Genomic DNA, 26,953 nt, shown 5'->3' with positions numbered 1-26,953 from the left:
ACCCTCATGATGTACAAAAGCTTGCTGCCAACTGTGATCAGTTTCCACTTCTATCCCTCTCTCTTCAATGAACCCCAAGTCTCTGCCTGTTGGTGTGATGAGCTGTTGACTCCTATCTCCCCGAGTTAACTTGGATTAGAATACTGGTCCCTTCATTTTCAGGCTTTGCTGCTGGGCCGAGTAACTCAGTCTCTTCAGACTTCAGTTTTCTTTCTTTTTTTTTTTTAATTCTTTTATTGGTACATTGTAGGTATACAACACAATTACATTTCTCATTGGGAATTGTACCTTCACATGATGCATCTTGGTTCTTATTTTTTCCCCATTCCTAGCCCTCCCTTCACGTCCTCCACCCTTCCATATTTACAAAGACTTTATTTCCATTTTTTCCATTTCTCAGCATTTTTCCTTTCCCTTCTTTCCTTTCCCCTGCCCCTCCCACTACCCCTACCCCTTTGGACCTTTTCTTCCTATTTTGCATTATCAATTATTCATTATAATCATTGGTACATTTTAGGTATACAATATAATGACATTCATCATTGGAAATTTGCACCTTTACATAGTCTCTCTTGGTTCTTATTTTTCACCCTTGCCCAGCCCTCCCTTCAACCCTTCCATTCCTCCCTATTTACAAAGATTTTGTTCCTATTTTTCCATTTTCTCATATTAATCCTATTCCCTTCTATCCTTTCCCCTAGCCCTCCCACTTCCTTCCCCTTTGTCCCTTTTCTTCCTATTTCACATTACCTATTATACATTTAGTCCTTATTTACACTTTCAGTTTCTCACACCAGAGAAACTATTCGGTATTTATACATGTGTGTCCTATTTATTTCACTTAAGAGTATTGCCTCAATATGCATTCACTTAGCTATAAATGTCTCTAATTTCTCAATTTTTATGGCTGAGTAGTACTCCATTTTATTAAAAAAACCCCACATTTTCTTTATCCAGTCTCCAGTTGATGGGCATTTGGGCTGTTCCCAAGTTTAAGCTATCACAAACTGCGCTGCTATGAACATGGGCGCACATATATCACTGTGGTATGATTCTTTTAATTCTTTGGGGAAGATCCCCAGCAGGTGAATAGCGGGGTCAAATGGGACTTCCAGTCCTAGCTCTTTGAGGTATCTCCATACTGATTTCCACAGTGGTTGCATCAGTCTACACTCCCACCAGCAGTGGAGCAGGGTTCCTCTTTGCCCACAGCCCCGCCAGCATTTGTTATTGGTTGATTTCATGATAGCAGCCATTCTTTCTGGAGTGAAGTGGAATCTCAGCGTTGTTTTCATTTGCATCTCTCGAATGACCAGTGATGTTGAACATTTTTCCATGTATTTATTTGCTATTTCTACTTCTTTGTCTGAGAAATGTCTGTTCATTTCAGATGCTCATTTTCAGATTGGGTCTTTAAATTGGGGAGGTCTGATCTTTTTAAGTTCTTTATAGATTCGAGATAGTAGACCTTTGTCTGAGGAAGAGCAGGTGAAGATTTTTTCCCACATTGTGGGTTGTCTCTTCACACTGCTGGTGGTTTCTCTTGCTGTGCAGAAGCCTTTAATAAGAAGAGATCCTACTTATTTGTTTGTGCTAGTTCATGGGCAACTGAGGTTTTGTTCATAAAATCTTTTCCTACACCAATGTCTTCAAGGGTTCTACCTAACCTCTGTTCCAACTGGTTCAGTTTCTATTTTAATATTTAGATCTTTAATCCATTTTGATTTTAGTTTAGTGCATGGTGAGAGATACAGGTCTAGTTTTAATCTTTGGCAAGTTGAAGCCCAATTTTTCCAGCACCATTTATTAAAGAGGCTATCTTTCCTCCAGTGAGGGTGTTTGACTCCTTTATTGAACATGAGATAGCTGAGTGTGTCTGACATTATTTCTGCGTCTTCTAATCTGTTCCACTGGTCCTCAGGTCTGTTTCTTTGCCAATACCATGCTGTTTTTATCACAGTAGCTTTGTAGTAGAGTTGCAGGTTGGGGATTGTGATACCCCCTGCCATGTCTGTGTTACCTAGAATTGCTTTTGCTATTCTGGGTCTCTTCCTGTTACAAATGAATTTTTGGATTGTTTTCTCAAGGTCCATGAAGTATGCTGCTGGGATCTCAATTGGAACTGCATTAAATCTATAGAGCAGTTTTGGAAGTATGGCCATTTTCACTATATTAATCCTTCCTACCCAGGAGCAGGGGATGTCTGTCCATTTTCTGATATCATCTTCAATCTCTCTTTTCAGAGTGCCATAGTTTTCAGAGAAGAGGTCTTTGATTTCTTTTATTAGGTTGATTCCCAGGTATTTCAGTTTTTTGGATGCTATTGTGAAAGGAATTATTTGCCCTGTTTCTCTCTCAGTGAGTCTGTCATTTGTGTAGAGGAAAGCTATTGATTTTTGTGTGTTGACCTTGTAACCAGCTACTTTATTGAGTTTGGTTATTAAGTCTAGAAAACTTTTGGTGGAGTTCTTGGGGTCTTCCATATAGAGTATCATGTCATCTGCAAATAATGACAGTTTGACTTCTTCATTTCCTATCTTTATTCCTTTTATTTCTTTCTCTTGTCTAATTGCCGTGGCTAATGTTTCCAGAACTATATTGAACAAGAGTGGTAATAGTGGACATCCTTGTCTTGTTTCTGATTTTAGTGTGAAGGATTTCAGTTTTTGACCATTCAGTATGATATTGGCTGTTGGTTTTTCATAGATGGCTTCTATCAGTTTGAGGTAGAGACCATCTATTCCAATTTTTTGTAGGGTTTTTATCATAAATGCATGTTGGATTTTGTCAAATGCTTTTTCTGCATCTATGGAGATCATCATATGGTTTTTGTCCTTGGCTCTATTGATATAGTGTATTACATTGATTGATTTTCGTATATTGAACCATCCCTGCATCCCTGGGATGAATCCCACTTGATCAGGGTGTATGATCTTCTTGATGATCTCTTCTGCATTCTGTTTGCCATTATCTCATTAAGGATTTTTGCATCTATGTTCATGAGTGAGATTGGCCTATCATTCTCTTTTTCAGTTGGGTCTTTCTCTGCTTTGGGGATCAAGGTGATGTTTGCTTCCAGAAATGAATTTGGGAGTATTGCTTCCCTTTCAATTTCATTGACGAGTTTAAACAGTAGTGGCAGCAGTTCCTCTCTAAATGTCTTGTAGAATTCAGCAGTGAAGCCATCAGGGCCTGGGCTTTTCTTAGTTGCTAAGTTTTTAATTACATTTTCAATTTCATTGGTTGATATTGGGTTGTTCAGAATTTTTAGGTCTTCTTCGTTCAACTTTGGTAATTCATATGTATCTAGGAATCTGTCCATTTCTTCTGTGTTGTCCATCTTATTGGCGTATAGGTTCTGGAAGTAGGTATTGATGATCCTCTGGATTTCTGCTGGGTCTGTTGTCATTTCACCCTTTTCATTCCTAATTGCATGGATTTGGGCCTTTTCTTTCCTTTTTCTGACAAGGTTGGCTAAAGGTTTGTCAATTTTGTTGATTCTTTTGAAGAACCAACTCTTGGCTTCATTGATTTTTTTTGTATCATTCTCTTAGTCTCCATTGCATTGATTTCTCCTCTGATCTTTATAATTTCCTCCCTTATGTGAGCTTTGGGGTTGTCCTGCTCTTCTTTTTCTAGAAGCTTGAGGTTCAGCATCAGGTTGTTTAATTGGGCTCATTCTGTTTTCCTAATATGTGTATTCACTGCTATGAATTTCCCTCATAAGACTGCTCTCATTGTGTCCCACAGATTCTGATATGTTGTATTATCATTGTCATTTAATTGAAGGAACTGTCTGATTTCTTCTTTAATTTCCTCTGTGACCCATTGGTTATTCAGAAGTGTGTTGTTCAATTTCCACGTGTTTATGAAATTTTTTGAGTTTCTTTTGGTATGGATCTCCAATTTCATTGCACTATGGTCTGATAATATACAGGGGATAACTTCAATTCCTTTGCACTTCCTTAAACATGTTCTATGTGTGAGTATGTGGTCTATTTTTAAGAATGACCCATGTGCAGCTTAGAAGAATGTGTATTCTGATTTTGTGGGGTGGAAGACTCTGTAAACATCTGTTCAGTTCATTTGTTCAAGAGTTCAATTGAGCTCTAGTATTTCGTTACTTATTTTTAGTCTAGTTGATCTATCTATTTGTGACAATGGGGTATTGAAGTCCCCAACTACTATTGTGTTAGTGCATATATGACCTTTTCATGTCCATTAGTATTTGTTTCATATAGTTGGGCGCACTAGTGTTTGGTGCATAGATATTTATGATTGTCATCTTTTCCTCTTGGATTGTTCCCTTTACAAGGATGTAGTGTCCTTCTTCATCTCTCTTAATCAGTGTTGGTTTGAAATCTACTTGATCTGCAAAGAGGATAGCTACTCCTGCTTTTTTTCGGGTTCCTGTCACATGGAATATTGTTTTCCACCCTTTAACTTTCAGTCTATGAGTTTTCTTTTGAATTGAGTGTGTTTCTTGTATGCAGCATATTGTTGGATTTTGCTTCTTGACCCATTCTGCCAGTCTATTTATTTTGATTGGTGAGTTGAGGCCATTAACATTGATGGTTATAACTGAAACATATTGATTTGTCATTGCCATGCCTTTTTCTTTTTGTTGGGTTCTCCCCCTTTATATTTAATTTCTTGTCATGCCAGATGGGTTCATTCTGCTTTGCTTCCTGGGGTTGTGATCCTCAATGTCTTTTCCTAGGATATTGTGTAAAATTCTTTGGAGTGCTGGTTTGGTATTCACGAAGTTCCTAAGGTGCTCATTGTCATGAAAGTATCTTATTTCTCCATCAATTTTGAAAGCTAATTTTGCAGGGTACATCAATCTGGGTTGGAGGCTGTTTTCTTTTAGGGCTTGGAATATGTCACTCCAAGGTCTTCTTGCCTTTATGGTTTGTTTTGAGAAGTCTGCTGTGATTCTGATGGGCTTTCCTTTGTATGTGATTTGTTTCTTTTCTCTAATTGCTTGTAGAACTTTGTTCTTCTGTTGTGCTTCTGGAATCTTAACAATTACATGCCTATGTGTAGATTTTTTTTGATCAAGGCTATTTGGAGTCCTATATGCCTCACTTATCTGTATGTCAAGCTGTTTTCCCCTGCTTGGGAAGTTTTCTGCCATTATTTCTGTGAAGAGATTTTGTATGTCATCTGCACTCTCTCCTGTTTCTTCATTGAGTCCAATCAGTCTTATATTATTCTTCTTTGCATCATCTAGCAGCTGCTGGATTGATTTCTCATGTTCCCTTATAATTTTGAAGCAATTTTTCTTTTCCTGGTCACTAATTGCAATCTTATCTTCTATATCTGAAAGTCTGTCCTCACATTGGCTCATTCTGCTGTGTGGACTTTCAATGGAGTTTTTCATCTCCTAGAAATCTATTTGCATCTGTTTTATGGATTCCATTTGTTTCCCACGTTGAGATTCCATCATGTTCCTGAGCTCCTCTCTAGATTTATTAATCATGTCTTGCACTAGGGGCACAATTTCCCCTGTTATCTGAGAAATTATTTTTGATTTCATTTTTTCCAGATCCCCTTTTGTTGCCAGTTCAGTGGGTCCAGATGGTTGGGTATCAAGAGTGTTCCATCTCATTTCCCTTTGGGGTTGCTGTAGGTGATCTGGAAGTCTCGTTTTGAGACTTATTTACGTGTTTTCTCATTTCAACTGGGGTGGGGGGCTGTTGGCGCCTGCACGGATTATCTCCTCTGAGCCGGGAGAGGTGGGACAGGGACCAGGAGCAGCGGTAGGGATGGTGGCCCAAAAGCCCTTTCCTGTGGGCTGCGAGCAGCAGGAGGGATGGTGGCCGGGAAGCCCCTTCCTCTGGACCAGGAGCAGTGGGATGGATGGCGGCTCAGAAGCCCCTACCTCTGGGCCGGGAGTGGTGGGAGGGATGGTGGCCGGGAAGCCCCTTCCTCTGGGCCAGGAGCAGCGGGACACAAGGTGGCCCAAAAGCCCTTTCATCTGGGCTGGGAGCAGCAGGAGGGATGGTGACTGGGAAGCCCCTTCCTCTGGACCAGGAGCAGTGGGACAGCAGCTCAGAAGCCCCTACCTCTGGGCCGGGAGCAGCGGGACTCAGTACCTTGGTCTGGTGGTCTGGTGTCCTCTGCGACTTTGTAGTGTGGAACCAGGTGGCTGCCTGTCTGCAGCGGGGTGATTCGGTGTCTTCCGCTTGACTCGGGACATCGGTAGTGCGTGCACAGACCTGCCTGTCTGCAAGGGGCCGATTTGGCATGTTCCGCGTGACTCGGGACTTTCGTTGGGTGTGCGCAGACCTGCCTGTCTGCAGACTTCAGTTTTCTTGTTTGTAAAAATGTGGACAATAAAAAGGTGCCTACTTCATAAGATCAGAAGGATATGAGTAAAGGCTAGTTGTTGTCCCCACCATTGTAATGTGGCAGTTGGCATCAGTTAAGGCCAGTAGTAAATACAGTAGTTGAGAAAAATATTTCTGAACTAGCTTTTAAAGAAAAATAATCTGTGCACATTATTATTCTTAAAGCTTGCAAACATAGTAGATCTCATTTAATAAACTTGAAGTCAGGTTTGTAAAAATAAGACTGAGAACTTTGCATTTAAGTATTCATATTTGTATACCAAGTAATTGCTAATACATTTATTAGAGAAGTATTGGAAAATGACTCATTTGATATGTGCTTAGTCTGTTTTTACTCTGTGGGGGTTTTTTGTTTGCATCTATTGAAATGAAAATTTTCTGTTTATTGAATTGTGTTGATTTTTATTGAGTATAATTGTAATCTTCAGTTTTTAATGAGTTTTGGAGAATGTACAAATACTTTATTGCTTTTGTTTGTTTTGTTTTTTTGGTACCAGGGATTGAACTCAAGAGCTTGCACTTGCAAGGCAGGCGGTGGAACCACTGAGCTAAATCCCCGGCCCCTATATTGCTTTTTTATCCATATAAAATACATGATTATTTCTATACCTGAATAAATATACTGTTGAGCTCCTGAAGTAAATTAAATGATAATAAGAGGTGAGTAATAAAGTCAGAAGAGAGGAAATAATGGCAACGGGGCCATAAACCCTGACAGATTGATTTGAGGCTCCTGAGATATATGGTGATAAGAGTGCTACTTGTTCCTCCTCACCATTCAGTAGAAAGAAAAATGGTTTAGGGGAGCAGAACCCGGTGTATGCCAGGCCTTATTCTGCCATCAGCCCCACATTTAAGAAGCCAGCTTGTCGTTTATGCACTGCTGGGAGAGGACCCTGCTCTCTGTCATGGCAGTAGTATTACGTGGGCTGACCTGAAGGATAGAAGGTGATGAAGAGTATGGCTGTTCCAACCAGAACAAAATTGTAAACCGAAGTGAAGGCATTAGTTAGTCATCACCTTGAAATAAGAATTTAATTAAGGATAAAATTTTCTACAGGATATGTTTACTCGTTGCACAGTCTTCTAGCTTTTTTTCCCCCCTCTCAACTCTAAAGAAAGACTTTCATTTGAGTCTGAATCACTAGAGTTTGCTGTCTTGCCTTTTTCCTCTCAGTGCCTATGGTTGATGTCAGGATTTTGCCTTCAGCTTATAAAACGTGTGTACCAATGCCTTGGTAAGCCACAGACTCAATGTTTTCTAGTGTTAACAGCAGGTACTGAGACTGTGGGAGATAGCATTCTTCTATAGGCCCCCCAAAAGAGACTAAATTAATTAACTCTGCAGTATAGACATCTGCTGAGTGCATTGTTCTAAATAGATCACATTTGACAATTTCAACAAAAAGAATACTAAGTATAAATAGTGAAGAGCATTGTTTGGACTATAGTGTTACTGGAAGCAGTTAGGTCACAGAATGAAAATATTAACTATGTAAGCTAAAGCATTTCACTTTCTCATATCTTGAATTTGTTCTCCAGCTGAGTAAGAGGAGAGAAAGAATCACCCCCCCCACATTAGAACCCAAAAGCTATTGGTAACTCAGTGTATCAAATATAGCATAAGCCCTTTGAGAGCATATCTTCATAGTCCAAAATGTGCAAAATAATCTGTGTTGTCTGATGCTTAGAAGTGACTATCCATGGCATGAGATAGTTTTTTCATTAAGTACATCTCAAATATGTCTCATTCCATATATTGGAGAGGCATTTGTGTGATGCCTCAGAACTCTGCATACTTTTCAATAAGGTCCAGAATGTGTCACCACACTTAACATTCTCTCCAAATATAGAATCCTCTCTCCCCCTCCCACTTTTATTCCCAGCAAAGATCCTAATTCAGTAGGTTTGAAGCAGTGCCTCAGGAATTTTGGTATGCTTTTAAGTTTGGGAACTGTTGGGATAAGGGAGTTTTGGTGTTGGGATAAATCAAAACTAAGAACCAAGTCACATGGCAGACAGGGGAAGCCTAAGACTTAGTGGTTCTCTAAGTATGTGTCTGTGGATTCTCCTATGCTCTCCTCCCATGGTGTCATATTATCAAGGTAGGAAGAGGTAAATCAAACTCGATATCCCTGTCTGGGAATGAGTAACAGCTACATTGCTTCACTTTTTTTCCCCCACCAGATAATTTCACTTTCCTTGAAGGCTTGAAACTGAAGAATTAAGCTTCAGTAATAAAATGCCCACAAAGATTAATTATGCAGTTATAAATATTAAAGCATTTATAGTTACAGATATAAATAAGGGTTAAAACATGGTAGGTTTAAAAACATTTTAATGGGCCATTTAATTTACATACATAGAAATTCTGGTTCCTGCCCAACTGAGGGATGGATATCTAATAACAAATATATAAATACATTAATTATGTTTCTCTTTGCATTCCTTTCTCAAATGCTGAAAAGTTTGTCTTTGATGATAGCCACCAACAGGTAGAAAAACATTTTGCAAATCTTACATTTTATATAAGACTTAGGCAACACTTGAATGCATGTAATCAAGACATACCATGATTTAAATAGTTAAAACTCAGCATTATTATTCTTTTTTTTTTTTTTTTTGAGACAGGGTTTCACTATGTAGTTCAGGCTGGCCTCGAACTTGCAGCAATCCTCCTGTCTCAGCCTGCTGAGTGCTGGGACTACAGGCATGCACCATCACGCCAGGACTAGCATTAAAATTTAATACTCTAATATACACTTTAGGTAAGAATGTTAAGAATGGGCTGGGGATTTAGCTCAGTGGTTCTGCTGCCTGCCTTGCAAGCACAAGGTCCTGAGTTAAAACCCAAAAGAATGTTAAGAACATATAAAGTTATGTTTTATTTATTCACTAATTATCTTTCCTTGGATTCTTATAGTTTAGGAAGTATTCTGTATTACAAGAGCAGACTTCTAATTTTCACTTCCCAGTTAATTTTTTATTCCTGCATTTATAGAATTTTAAAATTGAGGAATGGAGGCCTGAGGAGCTTAAGTAATTTGGCAGAGGATACAGATTTTTCTAAACTGTGACCAGTACTTAAAGTCTCTGAGTTCTAATGCAGATGTAGGAACTCTGAACATCCTTTCAACTTATATGTAAACTTTATAGAATATTTGTAGTGAAATTTTATTCATGGGCCACTTTCTAATGTCTTTCCTCTCTCCCCAGTACTTTCAAGAAGTTTTGACACTAGCTTACTAAAAATAAAAACTAAAATCAGAAGCAAGTTAAAAACTTGAGAAAACTTAATTTATGCATTTATTCATTTGGTATTAGATATGTCTCTATTTGGGCAAGAAACAGAATCTATGTATGTAAGTTAAGTGGTACACCGAAGCAACTTCAAAATCTAACATTTGATTTCAAGGAAAAATGCACTGTGTAATTCAAGTGAAGAGTTACACCTGGACCCTTCTTATCACTTCTTGTTCTTAGCTTGAAAGAATTAAGAATTTAGTATATCCTAAAGTTTTTGTACTGTATCCGAATGTAGGTCACTTTGCCAATTCAGATTTCTTCCCATTTAAATTCAGATCCACTTTAAATACTTGGCTACTATTGTGGTAAACTGAAGCTTCCAGTCCTGCGACTCTGAGTCAAGCAACTTAGTGCCTTCAGCCCTGCCACCGCAGTCAGCCCCTCAACAAGCAGTTTGAAGACAGGACTCCCAGAGCTCTATTGAGGCGGGAGTCTCAACCAAGAAACAGCTGGGAAAATCACAAACATTGGAGAAACTCACTATTGTGAGGATAGAAAGTAGATTTATTTCAGTTCAAATGAACAGTAGAAATGGATAATCCCTAGCTCATTGGAGTTTTCTCTAAAAGAAAATAGGAGGAATGTGTCATTTCCAGCATAGTTTTAACAAGATATTGGGAAAAACTTAAAAACTAAAGTTTTGACCCTGTAGTTCATTTGTTTGCAAAGTCTCTTCTGGTACATTTATGTAAAGAGTATACAGCTTTTTGTGTGGAGAGAGTATGTGTTCAGATGTCCCTAGAATTGGGAGTGTGTGATACAGGGGCCCCGATTCCCTGTGGGATATATTTGTAAACCTTAGTAATTAACTCTTCACAACCTGTGTCTCTATAAAGCTTCATGTAAGAAAGAATCATACTAACAAGCATACTCTTCCTTAAATTTATCTTTGATTTAAGGTTGACCACCCTTGCCTTGATGATTTTAGGGCTCAACTTTGAACTCCTGGGTTCTGGGATGTGTTCTTTGGCAGGGTGAACCAGAAGACAGGAGTTAGCAGTGTGGCTGTGGACAAGTCATCACCATTTGGTACCTGTTTCCCTTTCTATAGAATGGGAATTATGATCTGTAGTCACCTCCAGGGATGTTGTGAGGAGAAAATGAGACAGTGTATGTAAGGATGCTTTACATTGGTTCTTAACCTTTCAAATAAAGAGTCCTTTTCCTAGAGGAAAAAATGTTTACATGCCTTTCTCTCTTTTCCTCTTAAGAATTTCACTTCACAGTAGTATTTGTTAGGGAGCAGTAAGGAATAGGGCAGATAAAATCCTTACTCTTAAGGTGCTTAAACAACTGCCTAGTTGCCCAGTCCTTATGTGGAATAACTTTTTCCTTTTGGCTTCTGGAAGAGCTGGTCTCTTAAGCTTTTCCTTAAGAGGCCACTTGTTCCTATTATCCTCCTTGTTCACCCTTTTACCCAGCCTTTAAATTTTGGCCAGCTCTCTGCTTAAAATCCTGTCCCTTTGTTTTCACTGTCTGAAAGGTATTCAGATTTACCACATCTAAAACTGAATTTAAGGACCGAAACACTACCCCTCCACTGCAAACTTAGTCCTTCTCTGGTGGTCTCTGAGCCAGTGAGTTGTCCAGTATTCTGTCTACTTGTCTAATCCAAAGACCCATGCCTTTCCACACCATTTGCTATCCCCTACCTCACAGAGCCACTTCCTTGCCAAGTCTTTTTTATTTGTGTCCTAAATTCCCATAAGGTTATCCTTTTCTGTTCTTGTTGTATTTTTCGAGTTACCATTTCATCCTGTTTATAGACTATCAAAATAGCATTCTCATTGTTCTCTTATATATTTTGCTCCCCAATCCATCCTCCACATTTCAGATGAAATTGCATTTTTAGATATATAATATATTTCACATGATTCTAAAAATTTTAAAGTATGAAAAGATTCAATGAAGAGTCTCTTTCCCCTATATAACTAGGCTACTCATTTTACATATCCTTCCCCAGTGAGGAGATACTAATATCATATATAAGTGGGCTGAAGATGTTACTCAGTGGTAGAGCACTTGCCTAGCATATGTTAGGCCCTGGGTTTAATCCCCAAGACCACCACCTCACCACAACAGAAAACACCTGCAGAAATCTCATTATTTCTATGAAAGGTGGTATATTTTATGTTTATTTTTTTCTTCCCCTGGATATTTTTCACTCATCTTTCCATTGTAGTACATGAGGAATCTCTCCATTCATTTTTATGGCTGCATAATTAATATTTCATAGTAGGAATGTTGAAAATGATGCGTATTGGGGCAAAACATCTTTTACTCTCTATTCTAGAGCATTCCATTCTTCTACTTCAGGTATCCTTATCATGAATTCCCACTCATTACTCTCAGGGAAAAAGAAACTAAACTCCTTAACAGTGAAAGCCCTCAAAATCTAGCCTGCTTCTGGTGCTCTAGAATTAGTTTGCATTGTTTCTACCTTCATCTTCTACTCATGAGTTGCATGAACTTTTATTTCCTCATTATACCATATTTCTTTCCACCTAAGGCCTCTGCCCAAGTTCTTTTTCTTTTTATTCCCACTTCACGTATAGATTCATCTCTTCTCTTCTGTGCATTTAGTAATTAGCTTCTAATCTACTTATGGCAGAGCTCAGCTCAGTGACATTTTTTTCTAAATGTGCTTATTCCAGCATTCCTAAGCCAACTTTGCTCTCTCCTGTAGCTTCCCAGACCTCTGACCTCTTCCTTTGAGTAATTATCACTTATTATTACACATTTATATGTGATTATTAGATTGATAGCTCTCTTGCACACTTACAACAATGTTTTTCAAATAATGAGCTGCAGTCCTGTATAGGTTATGGAATCAGTTTAAAAGACTTTAACAGATTTTTTTTTCCTCATTCTAAAAATGAGGCAGAATACAAATTAACAGACTGCTTCTTTTGTAGTATGAATATTTCTGTTTTTTTTCCCGACTTTTCCTTCAGATTAATAGCTATAACAGACACATATGTATAGTAGACATAATGGTAAAATGTATTTTTTTGTGTGTGATTCTCTGTAAAAAATAAGTTTGAAAGCCTGTGAACTAAACTAAATTGGGTGAAAAGAGGAATTATGTCTATTTTTTGTGTCCAGTTCTATCCTCAAGTATAGCAAAGAAGCAAGCTGGTGAGTTAGGCACTCAGTAAATATCTTGTCTGGCTGAATGAAGGAATGTAATGCTTTTTCAGGAAAGGAGCTTATTGACTTCCTCTACTAAGAGTAGATCCTGGTACTAAGCACATGTTAGTGATTATTTTCTTGGCCAGTTGAGTTTGTACTAGATCATTAAAAGACAAGAAAAGTAATATAAATCTACTCCTACAAATTATTTTTTAGGATTAATCAGGAGATGAAACATGGGGGAGGATTGAAAGATTTTTAGGGTTAATTTTTCTATTTCTTATCAATTGTGGACCTTAAAATATCACTTTATTTTCTTAACAAATAATTAAACTTAATTTTTATCTAAATATCTGGATAATTTTTTTATTTCTAAGGTAGTCTGCACATACTTACATCTTATTACATAACTGTTATCTTTTGTGTGTACTTCAGCAATAAAATATTTATGCAGTTTGGCAAGGTGATACTACAACCTGGTTTAGTGCAACAGCTGCATTGCCTGTTCCCATGTGGCTTGATTTCCCTTTTTAATCTTTAGTTTTCTGCAACTAAAGACTTATGTCAGCATGTAGTCTATACAGCAGCAGATAGCAGTGAAGGCTTCGTGAATCAACATAGTGAAGTACTCTGCTGAGTTTACTTTTTTGTATTTTTCTAATGTCTTTAAAAACTTTTCTAGCATGTGCTACACAGTAGAACTTTATAAACATCCTATATTTATAATAAGACTTTTTGTGACATTTGAGATCTTTTAAAAAAAAGCCCATAAATTCATCTCTAAAAACAAAAGTCTCTTATCTTTAAAAACAGAAGTATTTTATTTCTAGAATAATCTTTGTTTGGCATAGCTAAAATCTAGAAAGTGTTAGAAATAAAAGAGTGAGTTTGTTATTTATATTCAATCATAAATTTGTGTGTATAATTGAAATTGAGATTTCATTTTTAAATGTTTAGGTAAAAATAGAGAATCTTAATTATTTTCAAGTTTGTATCAAAATCCATTGGACACAGTGTTTTTATCTAGCACATGTGTTACTTTTTTCTTTCTATTTCTAGGTGCTCCTGATCCAACAGCAGGTGCTAGTATAGACGATGAAAATTGCTGGCACTTAGATGAAGAGCAGGTTCAAGAACAGGTTAAACTGTTCCTTTCCCAGGGCGGGTACCACGGATCAGGGAAGCAGCTTAATTTGCTCTTTGCAAAGGTATGATTATTTACTTTTAAAGAAATACTCTAAATATTAAATATACAAAGAAACTGTATAAGATCAGTTTTTGTAAAGGATAAAGCCTTTTTTTAATTAAAGAAAAAGTTTCAATTAATAAACCAGTTAGAAGCTTTTGTATTGTAATATAAACTTTAGTTTGCCTAAGTGACCCTACACAAGATATGGGACATTTTCTTTCTCTCAGTTCCTGTTAGTAAAGTGATGATAATTTATGCAATTTTGAAAAACTACTTTGAATACTAAAAGCAAATAAATGACTTGATTTTTTTTTTCGTATATCCTTTTATTGGTACATTTTAGGTGTACGATATAATGACATTCAACATTGGAAATTTGCACCTTTACATACTCTCTTGGTTCTTATTTTTTTCCCCCTTCCTCTGCCCTCCCTTCAACCCCTCCATCCCTTCCTATTTACAAAGATTTTTGTTTCCATTTTTCCATTTTCTCATATTAATTCCATTCCCTTCTTTCCTTTCCCCTACCCCTCCCACTTCCCCTTCCCCTTTTCTTCCTATTTCACATTATCTATTATATGTTTTAGTCCTTATTTACACTTTCAGTTGACTTGATGTTATTTAACATACCATCTTTTCAGATTTTTCTTTTACTACTACTTTCCCCAGGAGGATTGTAATTTAAGTATAGTCCTTGAAATATGCATTAAATATTTAGTTTAATGTCAGCATCTTTAAGCTAATTTCAAAAGCATGAGTTTTAGAATCATACAGATGTTAAAGTTCTAATCTTACTAAGTGTATAAACCTTAGAAAATTAAAGTCAGCTTCTTCATCTATAAAATTAACTAACAGTATCATATCTCCTAAAGCTGTTTTGATGGTGGTATTAGATGATGATGTAGCATTCAGTGTGACCACTCAAAGTTTGTGGCTAAGAAATAATTATGTTGGTCACAAGTTCTTGTAAGCAGAAGCTGTGTCTTGCTTTATGCAGAATTTCTGGTACTATACAGCCATTTCTAAATACTAGATGAAATGCTTTTTTAGTAATACAAAAACAATATATTTTCTTTGGAGGTACCACCATCATTATGAATAATATATTAAAATAGGAGAATAGATAATTGTGTTCATTGATACTTTTGTTAAATAGCATCTCTAACATTTACAGTGATTAAAAGTTGTAGAATTAGGGTGACTTCTCTTACTGAGTATTGCCAGAAAATAGTGTATTTTTAATAAACATTTATCCCATAGGCTATATGTAGATTTCCAGTTTTCAAAGAAATGTATGAAATACAATTAACTCTAAAACTTCACACATGATTTGATCATTCTTTAATAATTCACAGGCACTTCAAACTCATGTAATTTGTCAGAGCCAACAGTATGAAAATTTATTACATTTAGGATATAGATGTACTTGAGTTTAATTAGTAGAGTTCTAGTTTATATGGATTATACCAAACCATTTATTTCATTACTATTGCTGAGTAATAGGTTAGAAATTTATCAGAAAAATATCAATTCAAACATATTCATACACTGATAATGTAAAATGTAATATATATCTAGACAAGTTTTGAAATACATATAAATATGTTCTAATGTCAGCAGAGTACACTGGCAAAGTGGAAACAAGGTGAAAATTGTTTTATATTGATCTGCCTTTGTTATTTTTCCCCTATATTTTATATATACATTGTATATGCCACATAAAGTAAAAGTACCATCTAATTTTGGAAATGGCACAACTTCTGGAGTTACGACACATCTGGGTTTGAACTCTGATTCTAGCTGTGATCCTTGCTCTTTAGGCTAGTTACTTAACTTCTCAGAACTTTGGCTTTATAATTCATAAGTCAGGATTATAATCTGACCTCCTTTGCACAGTTGTTTGAAGATTGAATAATAAGCAAAAGTGTAAATAAAACTCCTTAGTATGATAGCTACCAAGTGCCAACTTCTTCTGTTCTTTCCAGAGTTCACCAGTTCATAACTTTTTTGTGCTTCCATATCAGGAACAAACTTTTTAGCATTACTGAAATAACCCTTTGGGACTACAACCTCTGTGATTCAGGGTATAAGTGTTTTTTGAGTTCTTTGAAGGGCTCATTCTAAAACAGATGAGGGAGTTGCAAGTGCTTGTGAGGGTCAAGGCCTGAAGCAGGATCTATTGATCTCCCACATTTAGGCATCTTTATTGCTGAACTGCCATTTTCTCCTTTACTTGCCTTTCACATAGAGAGGATCCTGAGAAATGGAACACCCCCTTCCCCTACCTACAATTTATGACCTTGTGCCATTGATTTCTTACATTGACAACTGGTGCTCAATTGGGATTCTTATTTGTTGAATACATAGTTGTACATACTTTGGGGATGGATAGATTCATTTAGTGTTTCCTGAAGACATATCCTTCTTTTTCTCCTCTTCTTTCTTTTATCTGGAGCATGGAGCACAAGAGAAATGGGTAGAACTTGAGGTTCTAGCTTGCGAGGCTAAGTTAATTTATTAAGTCAGTGATTATTCTGCTTTGTGGATCATTCATACAGAGCAAGAGAGTTCTTGAACCTATAGCTGGATCCATTTCCTCTTACATTTCAGAACATTCCCATCAGAGTGAATATATATGGCCCTTTGGGTTCACAGGTTCTGCATTAGCAGATTGAAAATGTAGCTAGGCTTACAATGATAATTGTATGTGTATGAAACATGTACAGAATTTTCTTCTTATTATTCCCCAAACTATATAAGGTAACCAACTAAGGCAGGTGTTATTAAGTACTGTAATGTGGAGATTAAAAGATATGGAAAGATGTGCAGAGGTTATTTATAATACAGTGCCATTTTATGAAAGAAACTTGGATATCCACAGGTTTTGGTATTTTCAAGAGGTTCTAAAATTCATTCCCCATGATTCTGAAGACCAACTGTATGCTGGTCTTTATATTTAAAAATGTAGCAAGAGACTTTGAAATTACTAATTTATCTCAAAAACTAAATGACTAAACTCTATGAATATAGTAAAAATCATTGAACTGTACAGTTTAAATTGATGAATTGTATGGTATATGAAATTATGTCTCAAAAAAGCCATAACATTATCATGTTACTTTAAAAACATTACCTAATCATCTATGTTGTTGTAATATAATATTGACCATAGAGTGTACTCAATTTAGATAAGAAAGATACTTTGAAGGAGGCCTCAAAAAATTTGTTTCCAGGGCCGGGGATTTAGCTCAGTGGTTCTGCCACCTGCCTCACAAGTGCAAGGACCTGAGTTCGATCCTCAGTACCAAAAAAAAAAATTTGTTTCCATCAGACATATGAAACACAGTTTAAGCATTTACCTTAATCAGTGTGTAAAACAAAATCAAATATTTTTTGAAATTGGAAAGTCAGAGAAACTTTTTCCTCATATGGTTTTTTAACATAATTAATGATCATTTCTCTGATTAAATTGTGATTGAGGATAGAGATCATATTTTAACTACTTTTTGCTTAAGAGTTGGTGTGAAGGTCTCTCTCTGACTTACACACAGAGAGACAAGAAAAGGGAAAAATGGCTTGTCTTTTATATTGCTCTTTTGGTTTGAGGGTTTGGTGGTTTTTTTGAACATTTTTCTAAAGGTCTGCGTTTTCCTCTAGGTGCGGGAGATGTTGAAAATGAGGGATTCCAATGGAGCCCGTATGTTGACCTTGATAACAGAGCAATTCATGGCTGACCCTCGCCTGTCACTTTGGAGGCAGCAAGGCACTGCGATGACTGACAAATACAGGCAGCTCTGGGATGAGCTGGGTAAATATGTTTCCTACAAATTACCATTGAGTTGTCTATGGAGAAAGACCACAGTTGAATGTTTTAAGAACATAGCTGCAGTATTGCTGAAGAAAGCTGCTCTCCGTGAACTTGTTGCCAATATTCATTGGTTAGAAGAATAGGAAGAATGAGGAATTGAGCTAGCATTTGCAGAAAACAGCCTTGGCAGGATTTGGGGGTAGTTCCCTTTTCTTGAGGAAAGTAAGTGTGGGTATCAACCTTTAAATACATGGAGGGGAAAGATATTATTTTATTTTAACCTAGTTGTTTAATATTATAGAGTTGGTTATTTGTTTCTAGATTAATACTGTAATCAGTTCATTTAAAATTTGGAGCCCCCCCATCAAGTTATTTTGGATATTCATTTCATATTTGGCCGCCATAGAGTTAGGTGAACTCTTGATCTTCAGAACAGAATGCTTGTTGATCCCAGGTCTAGACCAAGCGAAGCTGTTGTCTGAAGGTGCCGCATGATCATAATTGGAATTTGAGACTTTTGAGATGAACTGTTTTACACATGAGGAAACTGAAGTCCAAGGAGGTTAAGAGACTTAGATTTCCATTTGCCAAATATTAAATACTTGTTAATGTTTTTTCCTAGCCTTTTGAAAAAGTATCTTGTAAAACCTCAAATCTTTATATTTTGTATGGGTCTCCTGAAATAATGGTTCTCCTAGTCAGAATTTAAACTAATCTATAACTGTAGTATATAATTTCCACGTGTTGGAATGATGTTTGAGGGCACAGTGTGGTGTTAGATAATTCAAAGATAATGCATAGTTTAAATAAATATTTTTATAGAATACAGAATGGTTTACTTTTCCAAGTAAATCCTCTTCAGTTTTGTAATTCTGTAGTACATGTTGAATTGACTAGTTGGAATTAAGAAACTCCAATGAAAAGGGACTATATGAGGAAAAATAAAGAGCTTTAGTGCTTAGAAAACACAGAATTATAAATAACCAATTTGGAAAATACCACCTGAATATTTTGGTTACCAAAAACAGAACAAGGGACAGTCAAAATTTGCAGTATTCACATTTAATCCATAATTAATCTCACTTTACCAAATGGGGCTTGAAAATCATGTACCTCCACCCTCAGCCAAAAGTATAAATTCTCATTGGGTGGAAGTTTTTACTAGCTGACTCTAGTCATGCCCTCCAAGGACTACTTTCTAATTAAGAACTAGACTTGGGCTGGGGATTTAGCTCAGTGGTTTCGCTGCCTGCTGTACAAGCACAAGGACCCGAGTTCTATCCCCTGTACCAAAAAAAACCACAACAAAACAAAAGAATTAGACTTTATACAAGTTCTTGATTTCAGACCAGGATGAAGAACACAACTCCTTGTCTGCTCCACCTCAAAATCATTAATAGACTGTTAGAAATTCTCCTGTGTACTGTAATGGCAAACAGAGGTCACTTGCCATTTTAATGGGATCTAAGTTCTGTGAAGAATCCCATGTAGAAGTAACAATTGTTATCACATCTTAATATTCATTCACCAAAAAATTAACTAAAAGTTCCTTCTAGACTACAAAGCAAAGGCTTTTGCTGCTTAATAAAATGGGGGAATTTGACTTGTGCCCCTACACAGGGCTCACATTGCTTCAAGGCTCTGCTTTGGAATTAAATGCTGAGCACTGCCAGATGCCAGACATTGAGAAGAGGCTGAGTTTTGTCGGCAAATGGGATCTGCAAGTTAATTGGTGTTTTCTGCAGGCTTCTGGCTGTGAAATGAAATTGGAAGCCCTTTAGCCACATGGATAATACAGGACCTGAATACAAATGTCACATGTCACCATCAGGACCCACTGTGAGACAATAGTGTTCCCACTCCAACACTGCACCATTACAGATCATTTAAATATGGGGATTACATTTAAACTAAAAGCCCCATTTGCCTTTTACTGCAATTTAAATGTCCTCTTAGCAAAAGCTAAGTGACAAATTAAATGAAAAAAGTGCCCACATTTTTAAAGCTGTAATGCAAAACAACCTTTTATTGCTTCTCATGTGCCACGAATGAATCATTATACTTGTCAACCCTAAACCAAGCCATAATTGGAGCAGCTACTGTTATCAAAGTGGGGCTGTTCTGTGACAGCTTAATAAAGCTGAAACTGTTAAATTAAATCTCAGATGCTTAACTCCTTAGCACCAGTAGATTCGATGGGTCCATTTCTGGCAGTGGCCAACACACCAGGAAAAAAAAAAGATTCCTGGCATGAAAGCCTTCATCTGACAAAAGTGTATAAGTGAGAGTATCTTAGCCAAGTAACTCTGCTTCTTGGCAGAGGGATATGGAGCCATCAGATTGTCAGCCTGAAAATTACAAAATCTTTTTCATAAGGCCAGATATCTCTTTCTAACATTCTCATTATATGTGATTTATGAAAATTTTAAGTTATTGATATTTCAAAACTTGTTTTAAAAAGAACACATTCATTTTAACTTTCTCCCTTTCAAATAAATACATGCAAACATATTTGTGGTAGCCACAGGCCCATCTCTTCCCCTATCCTCCAGCTAACTCAGGGACTGATTATTCTGTTTTTCTTTTCTAATATAAGTGCCTGTAATATTCATTTGGTCTGAGCTAATTTTTGTGATTTACTCCCTGGTTTTCATAATATAGTATGAAATAGATACAGATGCATACTATTAAGATCTTGTTTAGTGCATTTTTGTTTGCAGATGCATTTATCTTGAGCATGAATCAGTTTTTCAGATATTAATTTTTCTGTACATGATGTTCATTTTCTCAAACATATGATAGTGTTCTCATGATGAATAATATATCATAACCCGTTATAAGAAAAGGTATACATTACAATCTTATGACAGAAAGCGCCATTGTAATAGGGTAGAGGCTGCGTATTTGGTAGCAACTATAGGACACACACATCTACAGTTGCAGTCTTTATTCAGTGACATGCATATTTTCTGGAAGGCAAATCCCAGAAATAACTCTTGGATTTCAAAGAACCCAGTGCTGATTGGTGGTGAGCACACCTACTGTTAGCCTGAATGGCTGTCTGTTCAGCACACTTAATTACTGTGGGGGTCTTTAGGGATAGATTGTAACCTCTCATCTGCGTTGATGGGTCTCTTTCCTTAAATGTCTTCCTAGACTGTAATTTTACTTTGCTTCATAAAACTATAGGTTGTGGCTGCCAGTCTATTAAAACCTAATTAAAATGGATGTCATTAGAGGAAACAGTTAAATAAGATTTAATTACAGTTTTATCACCAGGAAAAATTCTTAAATTTTGATTTTAAGTATTATATGGTTTTCCTCAAGTTTTAAACACTTAACTTTCTCTCTGAGCTGAGTTATGTGTGTTGCTTTCTAGCATCTAAATCTAAATCCTATGTCCTGGGGAGAGGATGGGCTGCCACCACAGGGGCCGTGCTGCACTGCGCTCTACTCACACAGTGCATAAGAACAGGATGCTGTCTCTTGGAATTCTTTTTAAATCTTCTCGTTTGAGCTTCTAACTCTATGTGAGCAAAAATAGTTGTAGTCGGACATTTTTTTCTAGTTGGCATTTCATTGTATGGCTAGTTTGACCACTTGTAATTAAGCAGCAGCTATTGCATTCAAGGTTAGGGTGCTAGATTGTGTGGTGTACAGGTTTAGGGCACTTTGAGTCAGGATAAATGTAACAGCACCCCACAGGACCACATTTATTGCAAAATATGAAAAATTGCCTGCTCCAATAACCCAGAATGCTGTCCCATCTATCTTCCCAGACACAAGTACCTTCTATTCCTACAAACATTATTCTTTTTTCAATTGAAGCTCTATTTTAAATAACATACAAAACAACATTGGTAGTAAATTTATATGCAAATCCTTTAAAAATTTTTACTCATTTATCTATTTTTTATAGATAGGTTATATGCATGAACTAATTTACAGAAATGAACGTTGCTATTCTGTATTACAAATACACAAAATTTATAAAGTTACTTTTGAATACAGTGGAAAACATATGCATCAGTCATATATTCAAAATGATACTCTTGGAGATTCTTTGTGCATAGCCAGAAATAAATTTCTAAAGGTTCTGCTAGCAAGGTAATTGTGAAGAAATCTCTGAGGAACACCATCTTTTATTTCTCAACTCCCCCTACTGTTTTGAGCCCCTTTGTTTCCATGGTAAATTCCAACTTAGGCTTACTACCTTTTAAGTTGTTGGAGGTTCATGAATGTCTGAGGAGTAACTGCTTCTCCTTGAGAACTAGAAAGCATTCCAAAGTGGTTTGCCATGTAAGGAGTTAGCTCTTTGCTAGTGCAAAGGGAAAAACAGCAATTCCCAGAACTCCCTTGCAGCAGCAAGATGTCAGTGTGGACTTGGAGACTCTCAGATAGCTGTCAATGTAGAATGCAGTTCTAATGAACGTATATCAGGGATTGATTGCCACCCACCAGTTTGTCTTCCACTGGGCCAAAGGAGAATACAGCTTTACCACTGCATACCATCCTTGGCACCTTCTTACCTTTCTGTCCAGTAGTCTTATTGTGGTCTTTCCATCATATGTATTAATCACTTGCTATGTCCACAAGAATAGATATATTTGATATTTGATTTTAGTGTCGGTGATGGCACTGATAGTATGGAAGGAGTAGAGAGATGGAAATGTTAGCAGACATGATAAATTGGAACAGTCATAATGAATTGAGATTTCAATAGAATAATTTCATTACAGATTACATTGCAAATTAGTACAAAGATGTGTACAGACTGAACTTAACATGATTTTATGAGATGTGCATAGAGGTGAGTTACAGTGCTGATACTCCAGAAAAAAGAGACAACATGAGCAAAACAGGGATGAGTTCAGTGGAGATGGATATACAGGCTTGAAATTTATTATAAAAAATACTGACTTTGAAATTTTCAGTCTATGTTATTGTTTTCCTTATTACTTAAAAGGGGAAGAGGGGGAGAGAGCAGATAGACGTCATAAGACCTATATATATTTTTTATTTGGTTTATTTCCTTTTTTATTCCAGGTGCTAATGATAACACAGTTGCCAATGTTGTCAGGCACTGTGTTAAGTACTTAGTTGCATGTTTTTTTTGTTTGTTGGTTTTGTTTTTTTGAGGCAGGAACTTGCTATGTAGTTCAAGCTAGCCTCGAACTCACTATGTAACCTAGGGCAGCCCTGAACTGGCAGTGATTCTTCTGCCTCAGCCTTCCATGTTCTGGGATTGCAGGCATGAACCACCACACCTGGCTACATGCCTTAATTTATTTAATCCTTGAAACAATCCTAGGAAGTAGGGACATGGAACAATTACTAGCCCTAATTTTACAGGCAAGAAAACTGAAGCGAAGGAGGCTAGAGAACTTGCCTAAAGTCACAGTAACAGAATAAAAACTTAACCGCCAAACTAGAGAATATCATCAGTTTATTTTAAATGACTTTTAAATGCTTCTCTGACACATGGTCTTTCTGTGCAGAGCAGAGGCAGAGTGTAGCTTGCCTAAGTGGCAGTGGAAAAGCTCCCTGGCTTGTCTGCCTACCCATGGTGCTCCCACCCTGAGTGCAGTACGTGGCTGAGTTTACCTAGTTGAGTGTGGTCGCCCATCTGCACCTGTGTTTACAGGGACTCTTAACTGCAGATTCTTTGAGCAAACAAACACACTGATGGAAAATAGCCAGATATAAGCTACTGAGATTATATAATAACTTCAACTTGTCATAAATACAGATAACTGCATGCTGCAGATGTGCAGCAAGGATTTGATCTTATTCTCTAGGTCCCTTTGGTAAGGAGCTAGTAAGGACCCATTTAGCTCACTGTCTTTGCCCTGGCCCGTACCCTGCCCTAATAATGATAACAGAGTTGCCAGCACTTACTGATCTCACAAGGTCTGTGGGCTCTGCAGCCCCTTCCTACACATGGTTGTCCTGCTCTAGAATGGGGTGTGTGCTCCCGTCCCAGTCTGTTTCTCTGTTTCTCAGAAGTCTGTCTCCATACAGAGTCTTTGCCTCCCTCCAGCCCTGCTCTCAGATTGCTGGTCTGTTGCTGACTCCTCATTACCAAGGCCTGGTTTCATTCTGTTTATGTAGTCCCCCTGCTTTCTGTCTCTTGAAACTGAGAATTCTGAATTCTTGGGTCGGAAGCCCCCGAGTTCTGCACCACTGTGGGGATGGGAAGAGGAGTTCATTCTCTGCTTCTTTATATAGGCGGAGTGGTTTCTAGTTTGGGTTAGAAGTTAGCCAAAAGAGAGAATGTGAAGGTCTCTGTGAGCAAACCTGTGATAAATACTTCCTGTGTAATAATAGTACCTGTCCTTCTCTATCAGCTGCATCTTCTAGGGTTCAATGGTCCAGTCATACCCTATATAGGGAAGAGCAGAAATAGAGGGAAAAAAATGTAATGTAGTAGTAGAAAATAGTAAATTCTTTTTTTGTTTGTTTGTTTGTTTTGGTACCGGGGATGAAACTCAGGACCTTGAGCTTGCAAGGCAGGCACGGTACCACTGAGATAAATCCCCGGCCCAGAAAATAGTACATTCTTAAGACTAAAAGAAATATTTACAGTTCATTAGATTCTGTTTCCTAACCAATTGGAGATTCTTAGTGGTATTCATTGTCTAAATTATTTAGGTATAGAATTAGATAATTTGAAACAAATGTAGATAATTTGTAACAAATGTAGATAATTTGTGTGTTTTTATAAAACTCTGTTCTAATTACAGACCATGAAGAGTTGGCTAGGAGATAACTTAAGGTTCATTGTAGTACATTTCATAGTTGCCACATTTATGAAGTGTGCCAGAGGCATTATATGTACCAAGAATGGGTTTCAGTTCCTTTGTTTTATGTTATCTTTCTATCTATAACATGAGCCCATCGTTAGTAAATACTTTTCTCATATTAAGGGCTAATAGGAATCTAAAGTTGGCATAATGTGTCCTTTTCCCCCTCAAAATAATTTATAGAAAAGTTCTTACTTGGCCTTTCCTGCTTCTTAAGAGTTAGTACTGTACTTTCCCTTGAGGAACAGCCATAGAAGGGAAATCTGACGAGGGAGGTCTCCATGCTAGGTTGCTGCTCTAGAGTGCTATCAAGGTAGAGAGGAGAGTGGGAGTAGGGAGAGAGAGTGAAGAGAGACAGGCCCAGACAATCATTCTTTCACCATTTCTTACCGGGAAGTGGCAGGATACAAAATTTAAGGTCTTGAGAAGCCTCATCTTAAACCATCCTGGATTCCCAAAGGCTTCTTGGGGCATCAGGGATTCCAGGAGCTGGAGTGAAAGAAGGGAAAGCTAAAGGCACAGCTCACTCATGGCTTCGCAGATGCTACCGTTGCTAACGTAAACTCAGGTGGGCTCATAAGGGGAAAGAAACCCAGGGCAATGAGAAATGTTTGTCCTTAGACAGGGGTGTTCAGATCCTGTCCAGGGGAGCCCCTCAGGAGGTAAGCAGGTGAAGAGTGTTCAGGACCCGTCTTACTCAATGAGAGCAGTGTGGCTTTTACTGTATTACGTGCTAGGCTTTCTTCTGCAAACATGTTTCTGGGACAAAAGAATCTGAGATTAAAAATGTGTACTTGATAATCACTGTCTGCAGTGGGCTTTTCAATAGTCATTCTTAGAAGTGTGGCAAGGAATGACTAAATAACTTTCTCTTGTATGCTTTAGGGGAAGAAGTCACAATGCTAAATTAAGAATAGACCCTCTGTAGTAAAGTATCGGTGCTTTCGGACATTAACTTGCTTGAGTGAGTTATTAACTGGCCTTAGGCTATTTCTCAGACTTTGACCTGGTGACAAAACAGCCAAGTGTAGTGACTGTAGTTGTTGAAATGTGGCTTACTCCATCTCTCTACTTTCACTTGAAAAGATAACCTTTGTAGTAGAAAGCCAGAGCTCTCTGATTTTGATCCATGACCAACCTGGACCCTGTTGACTTTAGGTCAGTGGTGGCAAACCTGTGGCACACAAGGTGCAGTGGGCACACAGAGCCCTTTCTATTGGCACTCGAGCCAAGTGCATGAATTGTTTTTTCTAAACTAAAACTTTGGTAATCAGGTTTAACTGTGTTGGAGTTTTGCAATAAATAAGTGGGTTTTGGGTTGCAGTTTGGGCACTTGGTCTCTGAAAGGTTCACCCTCACTGCTCTAGGTCATGCTTCTCATCCCCATTTATTCAAAGCAAGAGTTTGCTTCAGTAAACCTGGAGAAGCATTCATTAAGTAGAAATCAGATAGAAACTTGAAAAGCACAGTACCTTTGTGGGTGAGCAAGGTTTGGAGGAGAGAATTCCAAACAGGGCACTTGGGAAAAATATAAGCTTAAAACTGAGAGAAAATCTTGCTTGGAAAAATGATGTCAAGAGTCCAGAAGTCCTCTTCTACCCTTCAGCATACATCACTGATGAGTTTAGCATACCCTGCAGCCTGTTCACTATAACAGATTGACTGAACATGTAGACCAGCTAATCTTAAGAGATTAAACCACTCATTACATTTAACAGTTTTGTTGTCACTTACTGTCTTTGTATTGGGGCATTGAAGGTAATTTTATAGCTATTCTTCCTTTCATCTCACCTTCTTTTTTCCCAATCCCTTCTAATTAAAACACTGAAAGTAACACAGTTTTTAAAAGTTATTTTTCCTGTAAAGGTGAAAAAATGTCCCTGGCATAAAGTTGGTGTTTGGATGAACCAAAAAAAAAGAATAAAGTATAATACTGGATACCTGCCTGGAGGCTTTAAGAATTATATTGCTGATAGTAAACAATTGAAAGACATTAATCTTCACAATTTCCTATTTTCCTGCCTTTCTGCTTTATCCAGCCTTGTCTGACCATGTGCAAGATATTCATAGGTGCCTGTGTGCATGAATGCACATGCACACTGAAATACAAACAGTTTAAAGTACAGAAGGCCACTGATCCCCCTTGCCATCAGTGCTGCAGGTAATCTATTGGATTAATCAGCCAACCAGTGGGAAATGCATGGGGAGTGATTATACTATCATACACAATACAATCAGCATGAAGCACTTGTCAAGACCAATACATCAAAGTTTAATTCAGTAATAGAATGAATTAGAGCAAAATGAAACATTCTGTTCTCCAAGAAACCCAACACCCATCCTATATTCTTTCTGAACTCCA

The 26,953-nt window shown here is 37.4% G+C and overlaps 1 protein-coding gene across 1 annotated transcript in view; it reads left to right on the top strand.

Annotated features, from left to right (window-relative positions):
• Positions 1-26,953, top strand: part of Zswim6 (zinc finger SWIM-type containing 6) — a 192,143-nt gene that overhangs the window by 124,913 nt on the left and 40,277 nt on the right. Inside the window, exons 3-4 of the mRNA XM_087189574.1 lie at positions 13,851-13,999; positions 17,638-17,788. Coding sequence (XP_087045700.1) covers positions 13,851-13,999; positions 17,638-17,788 — 300 coding nt within the window. The remainder of the gene's footprint in view (positions 1-13,850; positions 14,000-17,637; positions 17,789-26,953) is intronic.

Source organism: Heterocephalus glaber, unplaced genomic scaffold, assembly GCF_053883595.1.
Source record: "Heterocephalus glaber isolate CG9 unplaced genomic scaffold, H.glaber_assembly_v1.0 deba00001543, whole genome shotgun sequence".
In the NCBI taxonomy this organism is placed as follows: Eukaryota; Metazoa; Chordata; class Mammalia; order Rodentia; family Bathyergidae; genus Heterocephalus; species Heterocephalus glaber.
Note: the sequence above shows the minus strand (reverse complement) of the source record. Positions and strands in the feature narration are given on the sequence as shown.